The sequence below is a fragment of the Myodes glareolus genome, chromosome 24 (genome assembly GCF_982192425.1).
Source record: "Myodes glareolus chromosome 24, mMyoGla1.1, whole genome shotgun sequence".
NCBI lineage: Eukaryota > Metazoa > Chordata > Mammalia > Rodentia > Cricetidae > Myodes > Myodes glareolus.
In genome coordinates this window covers 1,117,913-1,137,664 of record NC_142049.1, presented here as the reverse complement: position 1 = coordinate 1,137,664, position 19,752 = coordinate 1,117,913, and the positions used below count along the sequence as shown (strand labels likewise).

General features: G+C 50.3%; 1 protein-coding gene across 2 annotated transcripts in view; it reads left to right on the top strand.

The window, feature by feature from the left end:
• Arrb1 (arrestin beta 1) overlaps positions 1–19,752 on the top strand; it is a 72,540-nt gene that overhangs the window by 18,260 nt on the left and 34,528 nt on the right. The window contains exon 1 of one of the 2 annotated variants that reach the window (XM_048435056.3): positions 18,305–18,442. The exons of the other annotated variant lie outside the window; for it this stretch is intronic. Coding sequence (XP_048291013.1) covers positions 18,438–18,442 — 5 coding nt within the window. The 5' untranslated portion in view covers positions 18,305–18,437. Of the gene's footprint in view, positions 1–18,304; positions 18,443–19,752 lie in introns of those variants that run through there. 2 annotated transcript variants of the gene reach the window in all.

Sequence of the window (19,752 nt, the reverse complement as noted above, 5' to 3'; positions counted from 1 at the left end):
GGCAGATCTCTGTGAATCTGAGGCCAGCATGGTCTACAGAGTGAGTTCCGGACCAGTTACAGCGACACAGTGAGGCCTTAATCGTTATTACTGTTACTATTGTTACTATTACTTCTTTTGTTTTTTGAGATAATAATATGGTTACAACATCCCACCCCCCCCTTTTCCCTCCTTTTATACCCTCTAATATACCCCCCTGTAGATGGATTTGTCTTTGGGCCACTAGCTCACAAATAATGATATGGATTATTGTTAATTATTATTATTATTATTAACTAAAGCTCAGCCTTAGTTTAGGCTCTTATAACTTAAATTAGCCTGCTTTTATTAATCTATATTTTACCAAGTGACTTTTTACCTTTCTTTCATTTTGTATGTCTGGCTCCCTCCGTGTCTCATTAGCGTTTCCCTTGCACCTTGATTATCTCCTCCTACTTCCTCTCTCTGCCCAGAAGTCCCGCCTCTACCTCCTGTCTAGCCATTGGCCATTCAACTTTTTATTACACCAATCAGAACAATATATTTTCACACAGTATACAAACATCCTACAACACCCTCCTTGCTCTCTTTCAAATTCATGGTTTCTCTTTCATTAATTGTTGTTACGTTCTTATATGTATGTACATAGATTTCCTAAATATAACCTGCCCAGTCTGTTACTTGTATGTCTGTCTTTAGGGCTGACCATTTGCTATTGGATAGTGATCAGCATGCCCTCCCCCCAGGGAAGATGATTTCTCCCACTCTCAGCATCCCTCAGTTGCCTGTAGTTCTTTGAGTAGGGCTGAGGCTCACTTCAGCATGCCTGTGTTCAGTTCATGTCTAGGCAGTGAGACCTTATCTAAAAAGAAGTTCTAGGGCTCAATCTTGGTTACCTACATAAGGGCTTTAAAGACCCTATCCTCAAACAGAAGGTGAACAATATGGCCTGTGAGGGTCTTTAGTGGTCACCTTCCACCTGTTTTGCACAGGGATGGCCTGGCTGGGAGCAGCATCGGTAGGAATAACTCCTCAAGGGCAGCCTCATTGCTCAGCTCCTCAGGTCTGAAACTCTACCTATGCCGAATATCCTTCATGCTAGGGAAATGTTTTAGATTTGAGATTTTGGAATATTTGCACATATGTTATAAAATTTCTTGGGGACAGGGCCCAGTTTAACATGAAATCCATTTGTTTCATGTGAGCCTTATATAGGTAGCCTGATGGCAATGGTGATTTTGTAGGTGTGTGTGTGTGTGTGTGTGTGTGTGTGTGTGTGTGTGTGTGTATGATGAGGACTGGAATGTCCCTACTACTGAGCTGCATCCCTGGCTCTCTCCGGTTTTGTACTGGAGTTTTTTTGTCTTCATCGTGACCCTTTGCATGAGATCAGGTATACAGTGTTTCCCTTGTGGCCTGTTGATGTTCAGAAAGCTTCAGATCTGGGAGTATTTAGGACTTTTAATTTCAGATCATCAACCTCCTTTTTGCTGTTGGGCTAGATGGCTCAGAGGAGGTGTGATCTGGCATGATTCAAGGTTTGGTGGCAGGAAGAGGTATTGGGGATTCGAGGCCAAGGATGTTTAAAATTGAGAAGTGGAGGTACTGGCCGCCAAGAACTCCTCATTAGCAACTGCCCTATGCCCTTCCCCTTCCCTGCTTGGTCTGTGTTTTCCAGCTTCCTGTTCAGCTAAACCCAGCTCACTGGACTTGCTCATGGACCTCTAGAGCCATCTGCTGGGGGCCACCTTCCTCTTCGCAGAGGAAAACAACATGGATAATGAAAGGCTCCTGGCAAGAATTCCTGCCTCACAAATGGAGTGCTTGGTCTCTGGTCTTGGGTCCTGGAAATCCTTGATTGGGCAGGAGCACATCCCCAAGGGTGGGAGCTGCAGCCCTTGGGCCTCCGTGACTTTGCTCTATGGTGGAGTCTGGGCTCAGCTTGAACTGTGCACACCGTGTCAGCCCCCTTCTCGGAGGCAGGGAAGTAGACACAGATGGTCAGAGAGGAAGAGATGTGTGGCGTAAGAGAAGGCTTCAGGGGACACCACATTGGGAAGGCCTCTAATTTCAGATTCAAGTTATAACCTGTGCCCCAGATGGCCACCAGTGTTGCCTTCTGGTGATGGGAACAAAAGAATCCTTACTTGTGGGGTTGGAGTGGGGGGGTCAGGGTTACAGGTCACATCTAACTAGGGACCAAAGTTCTGGTCACAGATGTTTAGAGGGGCAAATTGTGGTATATCCACGCCGCAGAACGTCATTCGACAGAAAGGCAGCCGAATCCCGACTCAGGCTGTAATTGGATGAATCATCGTGAGGACATCCTGCTGAGAGGTAGAAGCTGGGTACCAGAGGGCACATATTGTATGAGAGAATTTATGTGACATAGCTAGAACAGATGAGTCCTTGAGATGAAGAGCAGGCCTTGGCTGGCTGCCAGCAGATAACAGGGAAAGGGTGGGGGAAAAGATTTAATGGATAGAGACTGGTGGACCTGTGCTGGAAGCAGACAGGGGTGGCGGCTTTGCAAAGCTGTGTGGAGATGCTAGCAGCCCCTGACTTCTTCATTCTCTACAAAGGCTTAATTTTAAAGTCATTTTAATCGTTAATTAGCTAATTGTGTATGTTTATGTAGGTGTGCACGTGCACATAGAAGCGGGGTTAATGTCAATTTTCCTCCGTTGCCTCGGGTCCACTTGTTTGTCTAGATGGGCAAGTGAGCCCCCAGGGACCGTTCTGTCTTTGCCTCCCTGGTGCTGGTGTTGTAGGTACTCACTGCTACCTCACATGGCTTCTTTGGATTAGGTTCTGGGTGATCAAATTCAGGTCCTTAATGTTTGTGTGGTGTGTGCTTCACCAACTGACCCATCTCCCCGGTCTCCAACTGTTTTATTGGTCCCCTACAACCGTTTGCTGTTCTTATGAATGGGGTCTTATGTTGTAGGGAGGGGCTGCTTGTTTGTCCCAGCCGCCCAGCTAGCTTAGCCCTGAAATAACCACACAGAAACTGTATTAATTAAATCACTACTTGGCCCATTAGCTCTAGTTTCTTATTGGCTAGTTCTTACATCTTAATTTAACCCATTTCTATTAATCTGTGTATCGCCATGTGGCTGTGACTTACTGGGTAAAATTCCCAGCTTCTGTCTCCGGCAGATCCATGGCGTCTCTCTGACTCTGCTTTCTTCCTCCCAGAATTCCGTTCTGTCTTCTCCGCCTACCTAAGTTCTGCCCTATCAGACCAGGCAATTTCTTTATTCATCAACCAATACAAGCAACACACAGAGGAGACTCCCACGTCAGTCTTACTGTGCATCTCAGGCTGACCTCAAACTCATAATCCTCTGCTTCCAGGTGCTAGGATGATAGGAGTGTGTCACTGGGTCTGGCTCGGATTCTTTGAAAGGTTAAAGGCATGCTATGTGAAGTTGGTAACGGTCGTAAGAAAGGCAATTTCTATTGGGAGGAGGTGCAGTGGGGATGAGACCTGGGATTTGGGTTGAAGCTGTAGGCTTTTGTTGCAGAGAGGGGCAGTTTGACAGTGGTTAAGACCACAGCTCTGGTATTGATCTGTTTTCTGTTGCTGTAGTAGGACGCCTGAGGTCTATTAGCTCACAGTTCTGGAGAGTCCAATAGAAAGCTCTGCTGTGGGCGGGGCTCTGGCAAAGACCTTGTGATGGATAGCATCATGGCAGGGATGTGTGTGTGAGATCTTCCGGTGAGGCTGGGAGTCAGACAGCTATTCAGGCTCTGGCTTATTTGTCCTAACAACACACTCCATTTTTCATTTTTTATTTTGCCGTGTGTGTGTGTGTGTGTGTGTGTGTGTGTGTGTGTGTGTATTCATTCATGTGGATACACATGTTTGTGTGGCTGCCCATGCTCATGTGTGTGGAGGTCATGTTAGAGGTCAACCTTTGGTGTTACTCAGCAATCAGGGTTTTTTTTTTTGTTTGTTTGTTTGTTTGTTTTGAGATGGAGTTCTTACTGGCCTGGAGCTTACCTAGTAGCCTAGACTGGTTACCAATGAGCTCTAGGGAACCATCTGTCTACCCATCAGTGCTGGGATTATAAGGGAGCCCTGCCATACACTCCTTTTGATGTGGGTCCAAATGCTTTCCCCGGTGACCCCCAACTCACCCAAGAACCAGCCTATGGCTACGGCCTTACTCCCTCTCGAGTGCAGTTCCCCTAACCACCCAGCTGCCTTCTGCTAGCTTCTTTTTCTTCCTTCCTTCCTTTAGCTCAAGCCCAGGTCTCAAGGATGCAAGGCAGGCATTCCACCGTTGAGCTAAGTTCCCAGTCAACGTCATTTCTTAAAGTTCCGTCACCCCTCAGTACCAACACCCTGGGAACAGGCTTCCAATACCTGAACCCTAACTGGGAGACATGCAAGTCATTGTCCAAAGCGTAGCAATCCTCAGGGGCTGGAGAGATGGATCGGTGGTCAAGAGTGCTTGCTCTTCAGCTGTGAGAACTGGAGTTGGGTGGCTCACAGGGGCCTACAACTCTAGCTCCCAGGGATCTGATGTCTCCATGGACACATGCACACACATGTGCATGCACACGCACACAGATACATACATGCAGACACATAAATACAATTTTTTTTTTCAAGTCGGGTTTCTCTGTGTAGCCTTAGGCTGTCCTGGAACTCTCTCCGTAGACCAGACTGGCCTTGGATTCACAGAGCTCTGCCTGCATCTGCCTCCCGAACGCTGTGATCAAAGGTGTGCACTACTGCTGCCCAGCCATAAATAAGATTTTTATAAATCTTAAAACCAAAACCGTAATAGTTTTAGCGCAAAGCCGTGTCATCTTGGCCAGGTTTCTTATCATTTGTTTGTTTCGGTTTCCCTGCCTAGAATGTGAGAATAATAAAGTTTTTATCATGGAAATTTAAATCTTCTATTATGAGAATCCTAAAGCTTTCCCGAGGATTACATGAGTTAATATTTGAAAGAAAACTCCACACTGGCAGCTGTTATTATCACTCATTCACGTTTTTATTTATTTGTTCATTTGCTGGCACCCACGGGAGCCAGGGCTGGGGCAGGGCTCTGGAGACACAGCTGTGTGCATGACTCAGAGTCCGCTCTCAGGACCGCCTCACATCCTGGTTGGAGAGTCAGCGGCTGCACCTGCAACTTTGGCTATTGATGAAAAGCCTTCATCATCCCAGAACTGGCTGAGCAGGCCCCTCCCCTGGGACCAGGCAGGCCTTCTTAATGGTTTTGAAATGAACCAGACTCAGGAGCTGGTGACAAAGACTCAGGAGGACGGAGGCAGGCAGCAAAGCCCTGGGTTTTGGTGTCCCCACCTGGTACCGACGAATGGTTCAGTTCAGAACCATTCAGTTCAGAATGGTTCCCATCGTCTTTTCTGACTTCCAGTCCTGGCGACCGCACAGAAATGACTTGGCCTTGGGCTTTTGCTGTCATTGTGAGAACTGTCAGAGACCGACTATGGAGTGCAGAGACTTGAGTCCATGGGTCTCAGAGGTCCCTGAGAAGTGCTCAGAGGGGGAGGGACGCTGGTGGTTTCTGACCACATCTGTCGCTAGCAGGGCTGTGGGTCTCCTCTCCCGAGCTGGGATGGGCCTCAGCTCTCATGCCTACTGTGCCTCAATTAGTAAGAAGTGAACTGCTTTGTGGGGACTGTCATCTTGGAGGCCAGGAGAGGAACTGGGGTAGAAGGTTGTGGCTTTGCCTGGTCAGCAGCCTTGGAGAACGAGGACCCTGTGTTCTTTGGATGAGGTCACCCCGTTTCTCTTCCCTCTGTCAGTCCGCAGATCGTTCAGGCTCAGTAGGACCTCAGCTCTCTTCAGAACAACCTTATTCTACTGCTGTTCTTCCGTGGTCTGTCAGCTCCTCTAGGGTTCTGTTTGTGTGTCCCTCGGTCACAGTGGTCAACCCGGCACTGTCACTCCCGGCAAAGCCTCCCTCAGGTGTTCTCCCATCCCCCACATCCAGGATGCTGAGTGCACCTAATGTCTGTATGCCCCCCACCCCCGCCTCCTCCCATGTCGGTGTCCCTGCTGGCTTCTGACCAGGGGCTGTGTTGGGGGCTGTCCTTTGGGCAGTTCAGAAGACCCATTCTATGAAGGAAATTTTTCTCTTCTCCTTCCAAAAACTGCTGTGTTCAGCACAGTGGGCATGGTACAGTGGTACCCGTCTGTCATCTGAGCACTCGGGAATGGAGGTGGGGACAATAAGGAATTCAAGGTCAGCCTGGGCTACACAGGAGATTTTTGTCTCAAAACAAAACAAAACAAAAATGCAAATAAGTGAGCTGGGTGTGGTGATCCACACCTGTAATTTCAGCATTCAAGACACAGGCAGGAGGACAGCCCTAAATTTGAGGCCATCCTGGTTTACACAGCAAATTCTAGGCTTGCTAATACTCCGCAGAAAAACCCTGTTACAAAATAGAATAAAATAGGGCTGGTGAGGTGGCTCAGAGGTTAAAAGTACTATCTGCTCTTCCAGAGGTTTTGAGTTCAATTCCCAGCACCCACATGAAGGCTCACAACCATCTATAGAGAGCTTGCACCCTCTTCTGGTCTGTAGGCATACATGTAGGAAGAATACTATCTACATTATTATATACATATATACACACACACATGTATACACACACACACACACACACACACACACACACACATATAAAATAAAATAAAACAAAACCAACTGAAGCAAGCTTCACTCCAGAGGGAAGACACAGTAGCTGGACCCTTCCAGGGCTTGTTGTCCTCTGTGGCCCGAGTGTTCCAACAGGCCAAGTCACAATGGAAAAAGAAGGGACCTGTGGAAGTGGAGGAGTCGGGGTCTGGCCGGGTCAAGTTCTCTGTATTCTAGAACACCCGGACCCATCTTCTCCCCTGTGTCCACCCTCCTCTTGTATCCTCACAGACTCCAGGCCCCAGGACTTTGGCATTCTAGGACCAGGGAGGATTTCTGACCCTTCCCTTCATCCACAGGCCTTTGTTAACACCTCCTGGGTACCAGGTTCTGACCTGAGCCCAGGAGAGCGTGGGACAGACCTCACCTTCCCTTGACACCCATGAAGGAGAGCACTATGGATTCAGGAGCACGTCTATCCAATCATTCACTCAGCAAGCACCATAAGTATCTTCATTTGCCAGATGTAGTCCTGGCATCAGGGCAGTGATAGTGAGCAAAATGGCTCAGAGATTCCTTCCCAGAGCTGGCGCACTGGTACAGTTCCTTTAGACACAGGAGTGGCACGGGGGGGACCCAGTTCTGAGGGTCTAGCTGGAAGCATTCATTGTCATTTAGTCATTAAACAGCCACAACAACTCTTTCCACACAAGCAAAGAAAATGACGGTCCTGCATGATTCCCGCGTTCAGAAGGAGGTCTGCAAGTGTTGGTGTGCGTTCTGAGCTGTGTGTTTCAAGCCTGTACCCACACATTCAGCGTAACGTTAGATGCCGTGAGACAATTTATTTACTCTTCATTGATTCCCCCTTCCTGTTCTTGGTGGGAGGCGGTCAGAGGACAATGTGCAGGGAGTCAGTTCTTGCCTTCTACTATGTGGGAGTTGTGGGTATGTGAGAAGAGTAGGGACAGAGATAAACTCTATCAGGTGTGGTAGCAAACTCTATCAGGTGTCTTAGCACCTTTACCTGCTAAGCTGCCCCTGTAGAACCCAGAAGAGCACTCACAGGGAGGATTCCAGGAGAGCACTCACAGGGAAGACTCCAGGAGAGCACTCACAAGGAGGACTTCAGGAGAGCGCTCAGGGAGGATTCCAGGAGAACACTTACAGTGAGGATTCCAGGAGAGCACTCACAGGGAAGACTCCAGGAGAACACTCACAGGGAGAACTCCAGGAGAGCACTCACAGGGAGGACTCTCCCCTCTCCCTCTTGGAGTGTCTAACTCCTTTGGGGAAGACTTCCCTGGCTTCTCAGCTAACTGCTCACCATCCTGGGTTCTCAGAGTGCTGCACTTTGAAACATGTTCTAAGGGTCACCTGCATGCCTTGGTTGGGAGTTAGTCTTGCAGGACTGTGTTTTCTGCTGGCAGAAGAGGTTCCTTCAACCGCATACCTGTGGTATGTGCCAAGGTATTCCTGAAGACTCCAGATAGGAAAGGGAGGGCTCTTTTTATGTCCTTTAGTGATGGGAGGTTCGAACTAAGGACACATGGTTCTGAGAATAAAACAGCTAATGAAAAGACTCCTCCATTTTGCAATTTGGCTGCCAGCGCTGAAGAAGAGCCCAGACCAAAGTTATCCAGGAACTTAGTGCATTTTCTCTGGGGTTGTCTTTTTACCTTGTGTCTCTGCTTAAAGGAAAAGGGATAGGAAGTCTCAAAGTTCACAGTGAGGGGTCATGGAGAACCCAAGAAGTGGGATTTATCTAATTCATGAAGCAAGTCCAGAACCGGGTCCCAGGATGCTTTCAGGTCCAGCATTTGTGTGTGTGTGTTTCTGTCTATGTGTGTTACTCTGTTTGTATGTGTGTGTCTGTGTCTATATGTCCATGTGTGTGTCTCTCTGTGTGTGTCTATGTGTGTGCTCGTGGTCTGTCTCTCTGTGTATTTATGTCTTTGTGTGTATCTGTGTGCGTGTTTGTGTCTATGTGTGTCTCTGTGTGCCTGTAAGTCTCTGGGTATGTGTGTCTGTTTCTCTGTGTGTGTGCCTTTGTGTGTGTGCCTGTGTGTGTCTCATGTGTGTGTGTGTGGTGTGTGTGTGTGTGTGGTGTGTGTGTGTCTCATGTGTGTGTGTGTGTGGTGTGTGTGGTGTGTGTGTGTCTCGCGCGCGTGCGCGCGCGTGTGTGTGAAGGGCATTGGCAAAGATGGTACCTCCTTCTTCCTCTGTCCCCATACCCCCTCCAGTCTCTTCATTCCAGCATGTTTTCCCACTAGACCTGAGGCATAGACCAGTTTTTGCTTGGGCTGGGGCTTCCTCAGAGGCTAGGTGTTCATTTTCCCCTGATCAGACCATTTGTGCACCGTTATACGCTTTGATTTGGTGCTAATTCTGCTGTGTTGTTGCTCAACCCAGACCATGGATCTGGGGTTAGGGCAGTGTTAGGTACATGAGTGGGGTATGAGGAGTAGGCATTAGGCTGAGCTGTCTCTTCCGCCTCCGAGCTGGCGGAGGCTCCAGCCCCAGGGCCAGCGTCTCACCCTGGCCCCTAAGGTCCTAGGTTCTTGCTCTGTCTCCATCCTTACAGGTCTCTGCCTGCCGGGAATTCTGTTTGGATTGGAAGGAGGCAAAGCGGAGGAGTTTGCGTGTCTGGCTCCTTCCTCTCTCTTTCTCCTCCCTTCCTCCCAGTGGCATTCAAGATGTTTCCTCAGCCAGCCTGACTCCACTTCAGCCCGAGTCCCCTCAGGCACCAGCGGCGATCCTCTCTGGGCTGTGGCTTTCCATAGTGAACCTTGATGCCTTCCGCCCTTTGAGGGACCCATGGAGCAAGTCTCTCAGGGTGGGGGCGGACCACCTGCTTTCTCTCTTCTCAGCATAAAACCTGCACCTGCTAAGGAGGCTCCTGGTCATCCCAGGGCTGATCTGGGTGGTCTTTGGCTGTGTCTTTTCTCTCTAGGGCCTCTGATTTCCGGAAAGGCTCATAATGGCCTTGTTCTCATTTGGTAATAGTTTGGATCTGTCTCACCCAGCATCTCTACTCCAGGCCTGAGGGCCATGAGGCCTTGTTCCCAGCCTCTGCAGAGACCAGGCATATAGGAGCTGAGAACAGATTCCTAGCCCAGGTTCCCTCACTGGTTCTGTTGGGTGCATGTTCACATGGGGAAAGCAGAGCCACACCCTGGCTTGACCGAGCCAGGACTCAGCCTTGTATCCTCAGCTCTTTGCACTGTGCCAGGGGAGTGTGGCTAATTAGTAAATCTGGTGGAGGAGCAAACAGGGAAGGTGAGCTGGTTATGGCAAACAAGGGCCTCAGGGAGCTCTTGCCAGAGGAGGTAGAGCTGGCATAGGTTTGGAAGGTAGGCCAGATGGGAAAGGCCTCTCGTGCAATCAAACAGCCTACGTAAACTCTGTGAGGTGTCCCGATGCCTAGGGTATGTGTGCAGCAGAGGCAGGAGGGGAGGCTGGAGAGAGAGATGTGGAGAAAGGTCTGGTCTGGTGATGGACACCCTGAACTGCCAGAATGCTGTCCTGGCTTCCTCAGCTGGTCTTTGGCTTCTGTACTACAGGCCTGGCCTTGAGGGGCAGCTGGCACTGTAGGGGGAAGGGAGGGCTTTGTGGCTTTGAGGGCCTGAGGATGTCTGAATACCTCCTGGGGTTTGGCTGTGCTTTCCGAGTGAGCAGGATGTGGGAAGCAACAGTGACTGAAGCAGGTTTTCACCCGCAGGTGAGATGGAGCCGTGAGGCTTCCGTTATTTTCTGGTGGCGACTGGGACCTTGGCTACTTTGGGGAGCTGCAGTTACCTCTATAATGAGGGCAGAGAGTCTGTCTGTCTAGAGAGCTAGGAAAATTAAGCAAGGCAATCTGGGGAAAGATTTCCTTTCTTTTTCTCTGCTCCTTCCTGTATTCTGTTCCCCTCATACCCTGATTCTGAACAAGGCTGATGCCTGAATAGTTTGAAGGATACTGGGTTTCCTCAGGCCTGACATCTTGGTTCTCAGTGTCTCTGGTCCACACACAGCATCTCCTTTTCTAAAATGCAGCTTCCAGGACTGGGTTGATGGTTCAGTGGGCCAGGTGTTTGTGAAAGCCTGAGAACCTGGGTTCAGATCACCAGGTCCCCCATAAAAAGTTGGGCATGAGCCTGCGATCCCAGTACTTGGAAGGTGGAGGCAGGCAGATTCCTGGTGCTTGTTCAAGGCCAGCCAGTCTAGCTGGAATTAACGGGTGAGTGAGAGACACCTGACACTGACCTCTGGCCTACATACACATGCACGTGTAAAATGTAACAGCTGCAGGGTGGTGATGGTGCACACCTTTAATCTCAGCACTCGGGAGGCAGAGGCAGGTGAAGAATCTCTGTGAGTTCAAGGCCAGCCTGGTCTACAAGAGCTAGTTCCAGGACAGGCTCCAAAGCTACGGAGAAACCCTGTCTTGAAAAACAAAAACAAAACAAAACAAAAATGTAGCAGCTGAAAAAGAAAAAAAAAAAAAGAAAAGAAAAGAAAAGAAAAAGTGAAAAAAATCCCAGCATCCCCTGTGGATGATGAGTAGGGACCAGATTTTCTTCAACAAGTCTTTCATGTCCAGCCCCTTCCTCATATGTGAGACCCAATGCCTTCCAATACCCTTTGGGACTTTTTGCCTTTGAACATTCCACAGGGAGTCGCCTGGCACTGCTGATGGAGGGGGGCAGCTCCATGGGAGGCTGGGAGGTGCCAGGATCTGTCGTTAGAAGGGTTCCCCAGGGCTCTAATGCTGCTGTTTCTGTCTTGACATGTGCACAAGGATGGCAAGTCCACATTTTCATTTGCACAGGACCCACAAGTCATGTAGCTAGCCTGAGGGCTGGGTCTACAGTTCTAGCTTAGCTGGGTGAGCAGAGGAGGTTCCCCTTCCTCTCTGGGTCTCTGTCCTCATCAGTACAAGGGTCAGATCATCCCCTCTCTCCTGAGTGACTCCAGCGGCTGAATGGGCCAGTGCGAGGTGACCTCCTCATGCTGAGTGCCAGCACACCTCCTAGGTTATCTTTGCCGCTGCACACAGATAGTGCCTTTGACGTAGCGAGGGCCATATTCTGTGGTGGGGAGACAGCTAGCAGGAGATGTACAGTGCAGGGTGTTCTGAGGAAGACACGCAGAGCTAGGGAGGGAGTGCAGGGTCTGAGGGGGCACCAAGGGGTTCTTGAGGATTCTGAATGAGAAACCATACAAGATGCAGTGGTAGGATCTGAGTGTGGGGGCGCTGGGCACGCTTCTGAAGCAACAGGTTCGCCATGAGCTATATTTATTTATTTATTATTTTTTAGTTTTTATTTTTTTTTCGAGACAGGGTTTCTCCGTAGCTTTGGAGCCTGTCCTGGAACTAGCTCTTGTAGACCTGGCTGGCCTCGAACTCAGAGAGATCCGCCTATCTCCTAAGTGCTGCGCCACCACCGCCCGGTTTATTTATTTATTTATTTATTTTTAACAGTAATTTATGGTCGTTGATGAAGAGTCTTGAGAGAGGCTGAAGTAGGAGAGGGAGGAGAAATGGGGTGATGATCTGTGGATACCAGGGTGGGGTCAGAGGCTATCTCAGGGTCTCACCTCCCTGGTCTGGGACCTTCCGAAAACCACCTTGCTTTAGAAAGGGAGTGGACTCTACCCAGAGTTCCAGGAGGAGGTAGGAAGACAGCAAGGTGAGCTTGCGCTCTGAAGGCGTGTACCCAGCAGGCAGGGTGGTGTGTGCTGTATGGGACCTGAGCCTTGCTACTTCCTCACCTGAAATACCTTCAGTCTCCTTGGTAGATTAAAGATGTTTCTTTTATGGTTCTGGAGGTCTGAAGTCTAAAATGGGTCAGCAGGCCTGTGTCCCTTCTGGCGACCCCAGGGGAAAGTGCTCTCCCTTGTCACCACTGTCGTCTAGACACCACCTGCATGCATTGCTCCTGGCCCTGTCCTCCGCATTCAATGCCATCAGTAGAGTATCTTCCTGTGACTCGAAAGCTGTCATTTCTCTCTGAGCCTGTGATTACTATAGGCCTGCCTGCCCACATAATTCAGGAGCCCCCCCCGACACCCCATGCAAGATTTTTAACATGTGCTGTCCCTCCGTCTTATCTCAGGAGTAGGATGGGGTACCTTCTCCAGACTGCCATACATACCTGTGTCATGTCAACCAATTCCTGGGACTCCCCCTTTTTCCTGTCTCTGAGTTTCTGTTTCTCCATTCGTAAAGTGAGACCCTGTCACTACCATGGTCTTACGTCCAGGCCTCTGCGCTCTTGGCAGTCTGGGGCTCAGGAAGCACAGACATTATCCTTGCCCCAAGGATGCCCCCTCTCCTCCCTCCCTGGAGCAGCCTCCTCTCAGTTCCTGGCCAGGAGTACTTCCCATCATTCCTGAGCCACTGATGGGAAAGGCTGAGCTAACTGCTCCCTGGGGAGGGTGAGGGGCAGAGGAAGGAGATGGGAGAGGCTGGCGGCCCTGTGCACTTGATGGGAGAGAAAATTGACAGCAGGGGGGTCGAGGTTATCAGTCCTCAGAGCTGGAGTGAGGATTCATCCTTGTCTCTGGCAGAGATATGCTGCTTGGCTCTGTTGGCTGCCCTTCTAGGGTGGGTCCCTTCTGACAGGCCCCAGGGCCCGACTGTGTGTGTCCAGGGGTTGTGGTAAGGGGGAGAAGAGAACCAGGGACCAGCAGGGCTGAAAGTGGGGAGTAGTTAAAGAACACAGGGCCCCCTGCCTCCCATAGCAGACTGCAGCTCAGCTGGACTCCAACTTACCTCCCTCTGCCTAGAAACCAGTCTTGGCTTGCCTTGCCTGGCTTGCTTATCTTCCTTCACTGAGCCTCTTTCCTTTCATTCACCGATGTGTATGCACGCATGCAGACGTGAGTGTGTGTGTTAACACTACCGTGGCTTGCAAGAGGATGGAACAAGGGTGACTTTGAATGAGTTGTGAATATGCTCACTGCTAGGTCAGAGTGTCGAATGCATATGCATACGGCTTTAATGTCCTCTCTTCCAACATTGCCCTTCAGGTCCCAGCCTGGGGACAACTTGCTCTCTGTATCCGTAACCTTTAAGCAGCCCTGTCCATCTCCATCTCACTCTGGAGTTACTGTCCTCCCTGGGCAGCCCTCCCCTGGTGCCTTCGCTGGGCTAGCCACTGGGCTGTGGTTCCCCCGTCTCATGGCATCTGGCGTCTCTCAGTCCCCTCTGATTCTCAACACCACTGTGGTGGAGGTACACCAGAGTTTTGACAAAGGGACTGGGAAGTTGGCGCCCTGGGGTCTGGCTTGGCGTGGCAGGGACGTAACGTGGAAGGGGCACAGCCACAGTCTGTCCCTTGGGCAGTCATCCACGGCCGAACCAGTGTGTAAGAGTGCAAGCTAGGGAATGTGCTGGACGCACAGATAGCACCCAATTGATGCTGGGCGACAGTGGATTTTCCTGGCTGCTGTCCTTATGTAAGATTACACTGGTTTCCCCCACTTGACGGGCAGCCCCGCAGGCACCGTCCTCTATAGCTTTGGTCTTCTCTAGTGCACGAAGCCACCACACACTGAACTTGGCTTATTTGCCCAGTGCATGAAGACATCGGTTCGTTCATGCTTATGACCCAGATGAGGATGGGTGTGGCGAGATGCCGTGTGAGATAGGGCCAGGGTAGAGATCTCAGCTTTTCTCCTCGTCCACTCCTCACACCCACTCCTCCCGTGCACCTCTCAGAGGGTTTGGGATCACATGGTCTGTCTCTAGGCTGGGGTGGTAGAGTTGGTTCTGGGGGTGCAGCTTTGGACAGACTAGTGGTTGAGGGGGTCCGTGTGGCTCCTCACAACTGGTTTCTCACCACCCCTCTGGGGACCAAAGAAGTGAAACTGGGGAGTAGGTTGAAGGTTTGCAGTGGGTGTGGGGTGCTTCTTACCAAGTTCAGGGGAAGGTTTTGGAGGTGCTCTGAATGCTTCCCCATGCTTACCACCATTCTTGACCAGCTTCTTGGCACTCACCTCACTTTCAGGTCTCTGTGTTCTTAGAAGTCACGGAAAAGCATTTCTTAAATATGCTCGATAATTCAGCCATGTTCTACTAACAGTCTTGGGGCTTCCCCAGGATGCCTCATTCCTACGATCTCCTCAGCCGTCCAGGCTTCTGTGAGGTACATGACTCCAGCTGAAGCCAAGAGGGACTTGGACCTGCCCCAGTCCACCTGGCGGGTCTATTTGCTGTGATCACACATAGGACCCAGGCTCGTGCCAGAGCCGTGTGTCGCCCTCTGGGCAGCCTAGCAGGGCTGTGATACACAGGCCTGTTAGCTATCCCGCCTGTGCACTTTGCTCGTTCATGTTGTTGTTCTTTGTGTTCAGCGAGAGACAGGAGGATCTTGAGTTGAAGTCCAGCCTGGGCTACATGAGGAGACTATGCCAACAATCAAACAGACACAGAAAGTGGAGATGCAGCTCCGGAGTGCTCCCATATGCCAGGGCAAACAGCCAAAGGTGCTCCCCCTGGAGGTGCTGAAGCCCCTAGGAGTCAATGCTCCTCATAGAGGAGTGAGTGGTCCCCAACTTCCTTCATAGAGCATAGGGAGCAATATTTACAGCCAGGGGGGAAACAGAGGCTGGGGTCTGGCAAGTTGACCTTGCCTTCGACAGCCTTGGGGACTGTGGTGGCCTTCTCTCCTCTTCTCTGGATCCTACTTCTCCTTCTATAAAATGAGAATATTTTTTTTTCCTAATGGAGTTGTCCAAAAGATGAGGCCCAAAAACCATGTAAAGGGCTCAACACCTGAACCATCAGGAGCCAGGAACTCTAAATACCGTTATGGGGGTTTTGTTTTCTAAATTCTAATAAAATCACTCGGTTTCAGAAGACCTGGCTGTGGTAATCCATGCTTGTAATTCCAGTGCTCAGGAGGCAGAAACAGGAAGACCTTGAGTTTAGGTCCAGCCTGGCTACATAAGGAAACCATGTTGATAAATAAAATGGGTAAATAAGGTGGGGGTGTCGCTCAGTTGTTAGATTGCTTGCCGAGCATGCATGAAGTTCTGGGTTTGGTCCTCAGCATCACAGAAACCGGATGTGGTGGCCTCCACCTATAAGCTCAGCCCTTGGCAGGTAGAGGCAGGCAGAGGAGGTATTCAGGCTATCCTTGGCTACATAATGAGTTTGAGACCAGTCTGGGCTACATGAGACCCTAGACCAAAACTAAAAGTTTGAAAAGAAGAGTAACTGTGATTTAAGATGCCTGAGAAACGTGTGCTACTCTTTTGGAGACCCTCTCACATCCTGAGCTGTACCATCTTGTGTCCAGTTATTAAATGTGTGGTTTGGAACAGAAACAGGATGAGTTCTGTCTTTTTAGAAGCATCCAGTTCTTTTAATATTCAGAAGCACTGTTATTAGGTTTTAGTTTTTTGGGGCTGGTGGCACCGATTCACGTGCTAGGCAAGTGTTCTGCCACTGGGCTCTAGCAGTTTTCAACTTGAATATTTGGTGTGCATATGGGTGTGTGTGTGTGTGTGTGTGCGCATGTATGTGCATGTGTGCGTGCTCACGTGCGCATGCATGTGCAGTGTGTGTGTGCATGTGCGCTGCATGTGTGAATGTATTGTGTGTGTGCGTGTGTGTGTATGTATGTGTGTGTGTGTGTGTGTTTTGGTAACTTGGGGGAGTCAGTTTTATTTTTCTACCATGTGTGTTCCAGGTTTGGCTACAAGCACCCTTGCCCTCTGATTCATTTCCCAGGCTCTCCTTCTGACTTTTTATTTGTTTTGTTTTTTGAGACAAAGTTTCTCTGTTTAGCCCTGGATATCCTGGAACTCACTATAGACCAGGCTGGCCTTGAGTTTAGAGATCTGCCTGCCTCTGCCTCCCAAGTGCTGGGACTAAAGGTGTGCGCTATCACCACCCAGCTTCCTTTTGGCTTCTTAATCTGCTCTGAGCTGCTTAGGTCGTTCATTCCATACTCTGCTACTCGGGTGAACTCTTTAACCCATGTGTTAGTTTCCAGTGGAGACAGTAAGAATGTATCAAGTGGTGTGCGTTGAAAGGGGATAACGACAGGTGCAGGCTGCTTGTCGAGTGTTAAATAAGCTAATGTAGCATCTAGTCTAGTGCCTGACTGTAGTAAACACGGAGGCATCTGTTTTGTAACGATTAAAAGTCTCCGATCATCAGCAGAGTGCAGCCGCTTTCCTGTGCATGTGTTCAGCTGACTTTCAGCCTGCTGGCTCTGGGCAGCTTGGGCCATGATCTTGGGGTTTGATTTCAGACCCTGCCCTTCAACCCTCTGATTATACCTTCCGCCCGGGGTCCTCGACCTTTGCTTCCACTGTGGTTTGGAACACATGAGGCTGAACTTGTCAGAGGTGTTGTGGGGACTCCGTGACTGATGCTGACTAATAAGGGCTCCTGGAGCTGGTGGGAGTAGGGAGAAGACATGCTGGCTGCTTGGGTCAGGGGCAGGAGTGTCACTCAGGGAAGGCCAGTGTTGCCTTCAAAGAGGAAGCTAGGTTGGGCCCTCCTGTCCGTTCTCCCAGGTGCTTGATATCTCTGTAGCCAGGAACGGGTGTAGCGTCGTTTAGAGATGGGGAAGTGGCATTATTGGCTACAGGGACCTGACATACAGTTGCATCAAGACCAGAGCTGGGTTCACAGTCCAGTTGGTACCCCCCTTTTCGGGGACATCTCCCCACAACTGCCACCATACCTCCAGAAGCTGATAGTCCTGATTGACAGTTGATAGCCTTTGCCTAGACACTTGACCGGACTGCTTTAGAATAACATGGAAGTTTCAGTTTGGTTGAGATGTGGGTTGGAAGTTGGCATGAGACCCTGGGCAAGATTCCTTAAAATTCTTCTCTAGAAGAGAGTCCACCTCTATGCCTTTGTCTGAACTGGTTTGTTCTGGAACAGCTATGGGGCTGTAGGTCTGATGGAGGAAGAGAGCTGCTGATCTGATGGAGGAGGAGGAGGAGGAGGAGGAGGAGGAGGAGGCGGCACATCCTGTCTAGTGTGACAGGGAAACTCAGCTCCTGTTCCCTGGAACTCTATTCCCTACAAGCGCAGTAGCCCTCTTGTCTGAGGATAGAACCATGACCTTTTTCCTTTAGGAGCTTCTAGTCTGTTAGAGGAGTCATAGCCACACCCCTCAAGGAGATGCTGCTTGGGGCCTGACCTCCACCCCCAGGAAGGACTTCTGTAGGACAGGCAGGTACATTTTGTCCTTGCATTCAACAGGTGGGCTCTGACTTTGGGATCCCTTCCATTGTCTGATTCCTAGAGAGTTCCGCCCCTCCAGTTAGCCAGTAAGGAATGAGCTGGACAGTCAGGTATAAGAGCAAAGACAGGGCTGGAGAAGGAAGGATTCCCGCAGCAAGCGAGATGACAGGAAGACTTCCTGGGGGAGGTACCTTTCCGGTGGAGTCAGGTGTTGCCTGTGAGTCACCTTGCAAAGGGTTAACATGGAGAGGCTCCCTGCACCGAGGAAGGGAAACTCAAGAAACCCATCTCCATGCAGTCTGTATTAGTGAGGTAGAGGGAGGCTCAGAGAGACCCTCACAGTGGTCTCTGGCTGTGCAAAAGCCAAGTTCTGCCAGCCCAGAGACATCCGCTCTCCATGACCAGAGAAGCCCAGAGGAGGAGAGGAAACAGGACGCGTATCAGGAACGCCTTTTCCTTTTCTTTGTAACTGACCCTCATTTGGGGCTGGGGAGAGCTGTCTGCAGGGCTGGCCTGACTGCTGCTGCCTACAGCCCCCAGTTCTGGGTCTCACTAAGGGGTCCCGCCTCTGCTCTGCTCCTTCCTGGTCTTGCGCGGTGGTATCCCTGAGTCTCGAGGCTTGTGTCTGCAAAATGGGGTAAGACGCCTTCTCATCTGCCTGGCCAGGAAACAGCTGTCTTCCTCTCCCTGTGGGTTTGTATCACTTATTCCTGGATCCCTGAGAGGTGCACAGAGCACATCCTCTGTCTGATGGCTCAGCTGGGCAGGGCTGGGCTGGGCTGGGCTGGGCTGGGAAGGGCAGCGCACACAGGGAAAGAGCAATTGGGAGGAACTGTGTAAGACTTGCCTGGGCACTAGTAGCGGTGTCTGGCTGGAGAGAAAGATTTGGGATTAGCTGTGTCTGTGGCAGCCAACATGCCCCAAGTGATGGAATTCTGCAGGGTGACGACTGCTGCAGATTCTGGGGAGGGCAGAGGTAAATCCAGCACCAGAGTTGTTCAGAATTAGGTGTGAAGCGGCACTGACCAATTGCCCGGCCAGAGCCTTCAGGGACATGGAAAGGGGACATCTGAGCTTGATGCTTCCTGAGAGGAGGTTGAGATGTTTACATTAGGAGGCTGGCGTTGAAGGAGTGGGGATGGGTGGACCATGAAAGATGAGAAGAGAGACAGTGTTCAGATGGGTGGGGCATCAGGAAGACTGCCTTTCCTTGGCCTTCTCACGGTTGCAGTTCCTCCTTTGTGGGGTAGAAGACTATCGTAGGAGTTTGTGTGTGTTTATGTGCTGTATGGAGAGTGTGTGTCAGGGAGGGTGTGTGATAGCAGTCTGTAATGTGTGCACGGTGTGGTTAGTGTGTCATGTGGTGTGCCTGTGTGGAAGTGTGAGAGTATCTGATGATTGCATGGTTTCTGTGTGTGTGCATGCGTTTTTTTTTCTGTGTGTGTGTGTATGCACATGATCATGATCTGGTCCTTACATGATGCTGTTACCTTGTCCCCCCATCTGGCCTAGAGGGATTCTATTTCACTTGGGGCTACACCCAATGTTGCCCTAAGGACCACTGACTCATTGGAAGACAATGAAAAGTGGTGGTGGGTGATTTCAGCCCTTACCTTTTCTGTAAGCAAATTCTCCCACTGTGGAGTTCATGCTGCCCGTGTGATTACCCTTGGGTGTAGGGTTGAGAGGGCTGAACAGGAGGCAGTATATTCCGCAGGACACAGTAGACCCCACGAACCTCAAGAAAAGAAGAGGAATCCAGTAAGAGGTTATGGAAGTGAGGGGCCTGAGTTTGGTTTCCTTGTTTCTAAAATAATTTATTCAGTCATGGTGTGGATGGAAACTTCTTGACCTATATGGGCTTGTGGTGGGAGTCTTTGCTGGGTATGGGTCTGCCCTATGCACAGGGCAGGCAGCTGGAAACAAAAAATGACTACGTGTTCCAAA